Raw genomic sequence first — 10,829 nt, 5'->3', positions numbered from 1 at the left:
GACCAATCATCACCCCCGCCAGCCTATTCTTGATCATCAGTGAGGGAAAGGGTGACTAACAGTGCTATCCAGCAGCACGTACTCAGCAATTCACGGATGCTTAATTTGGGTTCGGTCAGCAATCCCCCCCCCCCCACCCACCACCAAGCTGGGAGCAACTGCCCTGAACATCAAGGCAGCATTGGAGCAAGGGTGGCATCAAGATGATGTCAACAGGAATCATGGGGAACTCTCGCTTTTACAGGAAAGAGCCCCAGACTGTTCAGTTACTCGCCAGTTACAATCTCTGCTGTGAATTTTTTTTATTATTATTACACTTTGTCCAGTGCTTCCATATCCTTTTATATGATGGAATATTTATACAGGAACATCGCACCCGAGTATTTTACAGCAGTCTGCCATTGCAGTATTCTCTAAACTAGCAAAATGTACACAAAGTAAATCAGAAAAAGAGATACTTGCATATTTATCACCACCAACACGACTCAAGGTAGTTCAGACAACTTTTCTGATGCTGTGAAATGGCCGCCATTCTCTACCAGTTACATGCCTTACAATGTCAGACGAATAGCCAGTTAATCAGATTTTGGTGGTAATAGTCAAGAGAATAATGTTGGCTAAAACGCTGGGGTAATTCCCCGTTCCTCTTCTGTTAGAACCATGGGGTCAACAAACATCTCTCTGGATAGGCTGGCATGCCCGCTGTTTAATGCCACACATTAAACAGCTGCATCTCTGATAATGCAGCGCTCCCTTAGTACTGCATCAAAGTAACAACCCACATTATGAACTCGACTAGGGATCAACTTGATGCTCTCTCTACCCCAGAGCTGCCATGAACTATGGTCAGGGGCAGAACTGGAGTTTGTGTGGGAGTTCACTGACCATTTTTTTTCTTTTTTAAATTTAGAGAACCCAATTAATTTTTTCCAATTAAGGGGCAATTTAGCGTGGCCAATCCACCTACCCTGCACATTTTTGGGTTGCGGGGGCAAAACCCACGCAGACACGGGGAGAATGTGCAAACTCCACACGGACAGTGACACAGAGCCGGGATTGAACCTGGGACCTCGGCGCCGTGAGGCAGCAGGGCTAACCCACTGCGCCACCGTGCTGCCCTGACTGACCATTTTTGAAGCTGTAGATAGCGCGGGACACAGACTGGGGGGGAATTAAATAAAAATCTGCAGACTAAATATGCAAGCGTCTCCCGCTCCACCAACCCCAAAACTATGCTAATAGCAAGACCCGAGTTTCTGCATTCTAAAATGTCTAACAGATAGAAGATTAACAAAGTCAGCAAATGACCTGTTGCCCCCTGAAAGCTCCACTATAGTTCAATGATCTTATATTTTAGCTCCATTCATACGGATATGTGCCTTAGCTTACAGTGCAGCCCATAATGCAAAGGAGGTACTCATGTGCCCCCCCCCCCCCCCCCCCCAAAACATTACTATCCAGGTCAAGTTAAAGAGGTGAGAGGTGTTTAAGCATAAGTGCGAGTGTTACTCGCCCAATACAACACCCATTGAACAGCCCCTGGTCTTCCCAAGCTGTTCCGAATTGGAGTCTTCGGAAATTTCCAAACACCACCCAACTTTACACCAGCAAAGTCTACATTACAAAAAAAGCTCAACTCTTCAGCCGTACTTCTGAGAATAGTGGATTATGGAATCCCAATCTCTACTAGCATAGGTAGGCACAGAACACAGATCAAAAGCTTCATTGCTCAGTAATTTTACTATTTGCACAACTAAATGAAGCAGTATTCACACATTTCTTCAAAACCTGGGAGAAGATTCAAGCCACACTTTCCTTTGGAGTCGAGATTCCTGGTGGTGAGCTTTTCCATTGCTGCTCTCAAGTCACCCCTGGTCACTAGGCATGGTGAGGTTTATTTCCACAAGTCAATTTCCCCACCCCCAACAACAAACATTTTGATGCCTTAAAGCATCTCCTCTCGCAAGAAATGTGCTGGACTACATTAAGACTAGAACAGGAAGCCTGTGGCTCTTGCTTTTCTCTTGTCCGAATTGCATTCTTCCCTGCTTTCCAAAGGCACCTAATTCTTGGGAGGACGTGGTTCCACTAGAGACCGCAGTTTCCCGTGCCTCCGATTGACCATTCTTGGGTGAAACTTAGACAGCTAGCAAGTAATTCAAAGGCAGACTACATTATAGAGGATCTTTAATCTGTTCTCACTGGACCTGCACGCACATATCCCAGTGGGACCTGCAAGAGAAATCAAGAATGGGAACACCAACTGATTTCTCACATCCATCTCTCGGTGCCAAGATCAATTGTAACAAGATCTGCACATCCCGTATTTATCTCTCCATGGGAGGCTTTGGGGGGTGGGGGTGGTTATATTTTGATCTGCACCAGTCCAAGCGACAAGGGTGCTTTTGATCAACTAATCCACCAAGGGGAACTATTGGTGTTTGATTATATTCCCCAATTTTGTGTTTCTGGGTGGGTATTGGAAGAGAACCAGCAAACCAAGTTGGAACTAGCGGTAACTACACTGGCCAAAGCGGACATAATTCTCCCCACAGGAATCCTTTGTTGAGCAGCAGGAGAGGCGACTCAGCCCTTTTCAGCTGCCATTCGATTGGGGAAGGAATAAGCAAATAAACAGCTTTATTGTACAAATTATATTGTTATAGAAATTTGGAAGAACTTTGTAAACCCATTTTCTTTGGAGTCTGAGAAGATGACATCGATACATTTCAGAGATTCGAGGTATCAACCTGTATTTTCCAATATAAAGTTGCTCCCTCTCCACATCAGCTGGCTTAGACAGGGAGAGGATGCTTAATGTGAAAAATGTCCACTTAATCTTAGAAAGCACGAAGAGTCGGAATAAAAAGCTGCAATTTAACCAAAACCACAAGTCACTGGTTTGCCCAGAGCCATGGAAATGTGGCTATTCTCCATTCTTTCCCTCCCACCACCACAATTGGTCAAGATTACACAAGACGAGTCAAGAATCTGTAGATCCTATTTTTTGCTAAAAGATGACTATAGCCACCAAAATCTGCCTCCAATTTTGCTTTCATTTGGAAGCAGCCGAGAAGAGTCTGGAGATGGCTCTGGCCAGAATCTACCACAAATTGTCAAGAGGCCAGGGGTGCGAGCTGAACTGAAGCAACAGATCCAGTCTGTAGCACGAAGAAAGTGAAGCGTTCGGCACGGTGTAGCCTGAAAGCCAATTCTGCAGCGGCTCCTCAGTGATGCATGGACAATCCCGTGTCCTTCTCGTGTTGCACCAGCTCCCTCGCAGGGATGATACTAAAGATTTTCCATGGTTTCCAGCAAAGTGAATTTGGCATTCACGCAGCTGTCAAAAGCACGATTCTGCCTATGATATAAAAAAAAATGAACGGAAATTAGAGCAGGACTGGAATAAAGAGAAACAAGATTCGGAATCATCGCATAGGCAGTGGTAATTCAACCTACTGTTCCCTTGCTTGATCTTTGGAAGATCTGTCCAATTAAAGTTGCTCTCCTTACCCAAAATACTTGGTAAATTGCCCCCCGAAAAGTATTTAACTAAATCCCTTGAAGTTATTATTGAATCTTGTTCCTCCTCCAGACCACAACTCATTGGGTAATTTCATTTCCCTCAAGCCATCTCCAATTCATTTGCCAATCCCTCAAAATCTGCCGCTCTACCGCTCGAAACTATTTCTCATTATTTATTCCCTCAAAACCCTTAATCATTCTGAACATCTCTATCAAATCTCCCTGTGAATATCTCCACTCAGAGGAGAACCACCCTAGCTTGTCGAGGTAACTGAAGTCCCTCGCCCCCGTCACCCTTCCAGCAAATTTCCTCCAGAACCTCTCACATGGTCTTAATACCCTCAGAATTGGCCACATTATTCCAGCTGGGGTGTCAGACAGTATTTTATAAGCGTTGTACTCTATGTGTCCCAATGAAAGAAAGGATCCTGCATGTTGTTCAAACGGTCTTTTTAACCTGGTCCTCCAACTTTCAGAGACCTGTCTATGTGCAGCCCCAGGTACCCCTGTTCCCGCATCCCATTTAAAATATTACCACTTAGCTTGACAAATCAGTTCATAGAATTCCTACAATGCAGGCCATTCGGCCCATCAAGTACACACGACTCGAAGGAGATGGTGTATAAAATACTAAAAGGGATGGATAAAGTAAACATTGACCAAATGATCCCACTTGAATATAACAACTAGGAGCAGGAGTAGGCCATCTGGCCCCTCGAGCCTGCTCCGCCATTCAATGAGATCATGGCTGATCTTTTGTGGACTCAGCTCCACTTTCCGGCCCGAACACCATAACCCTTAATCCCTTTATTCTTCAAAAAACTATCTATCTTTACCTTAAAAACATGTAATGAAGGAGCCTCAACTGCTTCACTGGGCAAGGAATTCCATAGATTCACAACCCTTTCGGTGAAGAAGTTCCTCCTAAACTCGGTCCTAAACCTACTTCCCCTTATTTTGAGGCTAAGTCCCCTAGTTCTGCTGTCACCCGCCAGTGGAAACAACCTGCCCGCATCTATCCTATCCAGTCCCTTCATAATTTTAAATGAATTTTGAGGCTATGTCCCCTAATTCTGCTCAGAGGGACAATATAGGACAGGACGTCATGGATATAGGTAGAGGGGGGTAGATTTAGAATTCAGGAGGAACTACTCCTCGTAGAGGGTGGTGAACTTGTGGAACTTCCTGCCCCATAGTGCTGTGGAATCGGTCATTAAAAAACAGGTTAAAGCGGGAGGTCTGATCATAGGGGGGGACTTTAATACGGTGTTGGATCCTTCACTGGATCGGTCCAGCTCTAGGACGGGTAGGAGGCCGGCGGCGGCCAAGGTACTGAGAGGGTTTATGGACCAGATGGGTGGGGTGGATCCATGGAGGTTTGTACGGCCGAGGGCACGCGAGTACTCTTTCTTCTCCCACGTACATAGGGTCTACTCTCGGATAGATTTCTTCGTGGTGAGTAGGGGACTGATTCCGAGAGTGGAGGAGGCCGAGTATTCGGCCATTGCAATCTCCGACCACGCTCCGCATTGGATAGAGTTGGAGATGGGGAGAGGTGCGAGACCAACGTCCGTTGTGGCGGTTGGATGTGGGGTTGTTGGCGGAGGAGGTGGTGTGTAGGAGGGTCCGGGCAAGTATTGAGGGGTACCTTGAGGTGAATGATACGGGGGAGGTTCAGGTGGGGATGGTCTGGGAAGCCCTGAAGGCAGTAATTCGTGGGGAGCTGATATCCATCCGGGCACACAGGGAGAGGAGCGAGAGGGATAGACTGGTGGGAAAGATGCTGGAGGTGGACAGGAGGTATGCAGAGGCACCAGAGGAGGGACTGTTGGGGGAGAGGCGCAGCCTGCAGGCTAAATTTGATTTGCTGACCACTAGAAAGGCGGAGGCACAGTGGAGGAAGGCACAAGGGGCAGTGTACGAACATGGTGAAAAGGCGAGTAGGATGCTGGCTCATCAGCTGCGTAAGCGGGATGCGGCTAAGGAGATTGCTGGAGTGAGAGATAAGAGTGGGAATGTGGTGCGGAAGGGGGTAGAGGTGAATGAGGTCTGCAAGGATTTTTACGGGGAACTGTACCGGTCGGAGCCAACGGGGGAGATGAGGGGAATGGAGAGGTTCCTTGACGGGCTTTCTTTCCCGAAGGTGCAGGAGGAGAAGGTGGAGGGGTTGGGTGCGCCGATTGAGCTGGAGGAGCTAGTTAAGGGGATCGGGCAGATGCAGTCAGGGAAGGTACCGGGGCCGGATGGGTTCCCGGTGGAATTTTATAAAAAGTTTGTGGATCTAGTGGGCCCCTTGCTGGTGCGAACACTCAATGAAGCGTGGGAGGGGGGGGGACTTTGCCCCCGACGATGTCACGGGCGCTGATCTCGTTAATTTTAAAGAAGGACAAGGACCCCCAGCAGTGTGGTTCATACAGGCCCATATCTCTCCTCAACGTGGACGCTAAGGTGCTGGCAAAAATCCTGGCCACCAGGATAGAGGACTGTGTGCCAGGGGTTGTGCACGAGGACCAGACAGGTTTTGTGAAGGGAGGGCAGCTGAACACGAATGTGCGGAGATTGCTGAATGTCATTATGATGCCGGCGATTGAGGGGGAGGCAGAGATAGTGGTGGCACTGGATGCGGAGAAGGCCTTCGATAGAGTGGAGTGGGGGTACCTATGGGAGGTGTTGGGGAGGTTTGGATTTGGTGAAGGGTTCATTAGATGGGTAAGGCAGGGCCTTATGAGGCCCCGATGGCGTGCGTGGCTACGAATAGGAGGAGGTCGGAGTACTTCCGGCTTTACCGAGGGACCAGGCAGGGTTGCCCCTTGTCCGCCTTGTTGTTTGCACTGGCAATCGAGCTGCTGGCGATGGCATTGAGAGATTCAGAGAGGTGGAGAGGCTTGGTGCGAGGTGGAGAGGAACATAGGGTGTCGTTGTATGCCGACGACCTGTTACTGTATGTGGCGGACCCGGTGGGAGGGATGCCGGGAGTGATGGAGTTACTAGCCGAGTTTGGGACCTTCTCAGGTTATAAATTAAACTTAGGCAAGAGCGAGGTGTTTGTGGTGCACCCTGGAGACCAGGAGGAAGGAATTGGTAGGCTCCCGCTTAGGCGGGCAGGGGAGAGCTTTAGGTACCTGGGGGTGCAAGTGGCCAGGGACTGGGGGACTCTCCACAAGCATAACTTTACCAGGCTGGTAGATCAGATGGAGGAGGAGTTCAGGAGGTGGGACATGCTGCCATTGTCGTTGGCGGGGAGGGTGCAGTCCGTCAAAATGACAGTGCTTCCGAGGTTCTTGTTCCTTTTTCAGTGCCTGCCCATATTTATCCCCAGGGCCTTCTTTAGGAGAGTGACTAGCAGTATTCTGAGTTTTGTGTGGGCACATGGGACTCCGAGAGTGAGGAGGGTGTTCCTGGAGCGAGGAAGGGATGGAGGTGGGCTGGCACTGCCCAACCTTCTGGGGTACTATTGGGCAGCCAATGTGTCAATGGTGCGTAAATGGGTGATGGAGGGGGGAGGGGCGGCGTGGAAAAGAATGGAGATGGCGTCATGTAGAGGTACGAGCCTGGGTGCCATGGTAACGGCACCGTTGCCGCTCTCCCCTAAGAGGTTTACCACGAGCCCGGTGGTGGCGGCGACCCTAAGAATCTGGGAACAATGGAGACGGCATCGGGGGGAAACAGGGGCCTCGATGGAGGCTCCACTGGGTGGCAACCATCGGTTCATCCCGGGGAACACGGATGGGGGATTCAGGGGGTGGCAAAGGGCGGGCATCAGCAAATTGAGGGACCTGTTTATTGGCGGGAGGTTTGCGGGCCTGGGGGAACTGGAAGATAAATTTGGCCTTCCCCAGGGGAACATGCTCAGATACCTGCAGGTAAAGGCGTTTGCTAGGCGACAGGTAGAGGGATTCCCTTTGCTGCCCTCGCAGGGGGCGATGGACAGAGTGCTTTCGGGGGTGTAGGTAGGAGAGGGGAAGGTGTCTGACATCTATAAGTTAATGCAGGAGGTGGAGGAGTCGTCAGTGGAGGAGCTGAAGGCTAAATGGGAGGAGGAAATCGGGGAGCAGATAGAGGACGGGACTTGGGCGGATGCCTTGGACAGAGTCAACTCTTCCTCCTCATGTGCGAGGCTTAGTCTCATCCAATTTAAGGTGCTGCACCGGGCCCACAAGTCCGGGACTAGGATGAGTAGGTTCTTCGGGTGTGAGGACAGGTGCACCAGATGTTCGGGGAGTCCTGCGAACCACGCCCATATGTTCTGGGCATGCCCAGCACTGGAAGAATTCTGGAAGGGGGTGGCAGGGACGGTATCGAGGGTGGTTGGATCCAGGGTCAAACCAGGGTGGGGACTCGCGATTTTTGGAGTTGCGGTAGAGCCGGGAGTGCAGGAGGCAAAAGAGGCCGGTGTCCTGGCCTTTGCGTCCCTAGTAGCCCGTCGAAGGATTCTGTTACAATGGAAGGATGCAAGGCCCCCCAAGTGTGGAGACCTGGATCAGTGACATGGCGGGATTTATAAAATTGGAAAAGGTCAAATTTGCCCTGAGAGGATCAATACAAGGGTTCTATAAACGATGGCAGCCTTTTCTGGACTTCCTGGCTCAGAGATAGGTAACTGGGTCAATAGCAGCAGCAACCCGGGGGGGGGGGGGGGGGGGGGGGGGGGTTGCATTATTGTAGTGTTTATTCTGTAACTTTATAGTGTGTTAATATGCGTTGTTGTTAAAATGCTGGGTTGTTCATGGGGATGGGGCGAATGTATATGATTGTTAATATTATTGTTATTTTCAGTATTTTACTAAGGTGCGTCAATGTTGTATAAAATCAAAATTTCTCAATAAAAATGATTTATAAAAAAAAAAAAAACAGGTTGGGGTATGGGAACAGGTGGGGAGGTGGATTTGAGACCAGGAAGAGATCAACCATGATCTGATTCACTGGCGAAGCAAGCACAATGGGCTTAATAGCCTACTTCAGCTCCTAATTCCGATGACTCTCTGAAAGAGTACCCTACCCAGGCCCACTCTCCGGCCATATCCCTGTAAACCCACCCTACCCAGGCCCACTCTCCCTCCCTATCGCCGTAACCCCACCCTACCCAGGCCCACTCTCCCTCCCTATCCCCGTAACCCCACCCGACCCAGGCCCACTCTCCCTCCCTATCCCCGTACCCCCACCCTACCCAGGCCCACTCTCCCTCCCTATCCCCGTACCCCCACCCTACCCAGGCCCACTCTCCCTCCCTATCCCCGTAACCCCACCCTACCCAGGCCCACTCTCCCTCCCTATCCCCGTAACCCCACCCTACCAAGACCCACTCTCCCTCCCTAACCCCGTAGCCCCACCCTACCCAGGCCCACTCTCCAGCCCTACCCCCGTAACCCCACCCTACCCAGGCCCCCTCTTCCTCCCTATCCCCGTAACCCCACCCTACCCAGGCCCACTCTCCCTCCCTATCCCCGTAACCCCAACCTACCCAGGCCTACTCTCCCTCCCTATCCCCGTAACCCCACCCTACCCAGGCCCACTCTCCCTCTATCCCCGTAACCCCACCCTACCCAGGCCCACTCTCCCACCCTATCCCCTTAACCCCACCCTACCCAGGCCTACTCTCCCTCCCTATCCCCGTAACCCCACCCTACCCAGGCCCACTCTCCCTCCCTATCCCCGTGCCCCCACCCTACCCAGGCCCACTCTCCCTCCCTATCCCCGTAACCCCACCCTACACCCAGGCCCACTCTCCCTCCCTATCCCCGTAACCCCACCCTACCCAGGCCCACTCTCCCTCCCTATCCCCGTAAACCCACGCTACCCAGGCCCACTCTCCCTCCCTATCCCCGTAACCCCACCCTACCCAGGCCCACTCTCCCACCCTACCCAGGACCACTCTCCCTCCCTATCCCCGTAACCCCACCTTACCCAGGCCCACTCTCCCTCCCTATCCCCGTAACCCCACCCTACCCAGGCCCACTCTCCCACCCTACCCAGGCCCTCTCTCCCTCCCTATCCCCGTAACCCCACCCTACCCAGGCCCACTCTCCCTCCCTATCCCCGTAACCCCACTCTACCCAGGCCCACTCTCCCTCCCTATCCCCGTACCCCCACCCTACCCAGGCCCACTCTCCCTCCCTAACCCCGTAGCCCCACCCTACCCAGGCCCACTCTCCAGCCCTACCCCCGTAACCCCACCCTACCCAGGCCCCCTCTTCCTCCCTATCCCCGTAACCCCACCCTACCCAGGCCCACTCTCCCTCCCTATCCCCGTAACCCCACCCTACCCAGGCCCACTCTCCCCTCTATCCCCGTAACCCCACCCTACCCAGGCCCACTCTCCCACCCTATCCCCTTAACCCCACCCTACCCAGGCCTACTCTCCCTCCCTATCCCCGTAACCCCACCCTACCCAGGCCCACTCTCCCACCCTACCCAGGACCACTCTCCCTCCCTATCCCCGTAACCCCACCTTACCCAGGCCCACTCTCCCTCCCTATCCCCGTAACCCCACCCTACCCAGGCCCACTCTCCCACCCTACCCAGGCCCTCTCTCCCTCCCTATCCCCGTAACCCCACCCTACCCAGGCCCACTCTCCCTCCCTATCCCCGTAACCCCACCCTACCCAGGCCCACTCTCCCTCCCTATCCCCGTACCCCCACCCTACCCAGGCCCACTCTCCCTCCCTAACCCCGTAGCCCCACCCTACCCAGGCCCACTCTCCAGCCCTACCCCCGTAACCCCACCCTACCCAGGCCCCCTCTTCCTCCCTATCCCCGTAACCCCACCCTACCCAGGCCCACTCTCCCTCCCTATCCCCGTAACCCCACCCTACCCAGGCCCACTCTCCCCTCTATCCCCGTAACCCCACCCTACCCAGGCCCACTCTCCCACCCTATCCCCTTAACCCCACCCTACCCAGGCCTACTCTCCCTCCCTATCCCCGTAACCCCACCGTACGCAGACCCACTCTCCCTCCTATCTCCGTGACCCCACCCTACCCAGGCCCTCTCTCCCTCCCTATCCCCGTAACCCCACCCTACCCAGGCCCACTCTTCAGCCCACCCCCGTAAACCCACGCTACCCAGGCCCACTCTCCCTCCCTATCCCCGTAACCCCACCCTACCCAGGCCCACTCTCCCTCCCTATCCCCGTAACACCACCCTACCCAGGCCCACTCTCCCTCCCTATCCCCGTAACCCCACCCTACCCAGGCCGACTCTCCCTCCCTATCCCCGTAACCCCACCCTACCCAGGCCCACTCTCCCACCCTACCCAGGCCCACTCTCCCACCCTACCCAGGCCCACTCTCTATGGGAGGGAGAAT

The 10,829-nt window shown here is 53.0% G+C and overlaps 1 protein-coding gene across 2 annotated transcripts in view; it reads right to left on the bottom strand.

Annotated features, from left to right (window-relative positions):
- Positions 1-287: 287 nt before the first annotated feature.
- rangap1b (Ran GTPase activating protein 1b) overlaps positions 288-10,829 on the bottom strand; it is a 72,413-nt gene continuing 61,871 nt past the window's right edge. For both annotated transcript variants that reach the window (XM_038783501.1, XM_038783502.1), the window contains exon 16: positions 288-3,361. In XM_038783501.1, the coding sequence (XP_038639429.1) occupies positions 3,292-3,361 (70 nt within the window). In that variant the 3' untranslated portion in view covers positions 288-3,291. The remainder of the gene's footprint in view (positions 3,362-10,829) is intronic.

Source organism: Scyliorhinus canicula, chromosome 23 (genome assembly GCF_902713615.1).
Source record: "Scyliorhinus canicula chromosome 23, sScyCan1.1, whole genome shotgun sequence".
NCBI lineage: Eukaryota > Metazoa > Chordata > Chondrichthyes > Carcharhiniformes > Scyliorhinidae > Scyliorhinus > Scyliorhinus canicula.
The sequence above is the reverse complement of the archived record's forward strand: the minus strand, read 5'-3'. Positions and strand labels throughout refer to the sequence as shown.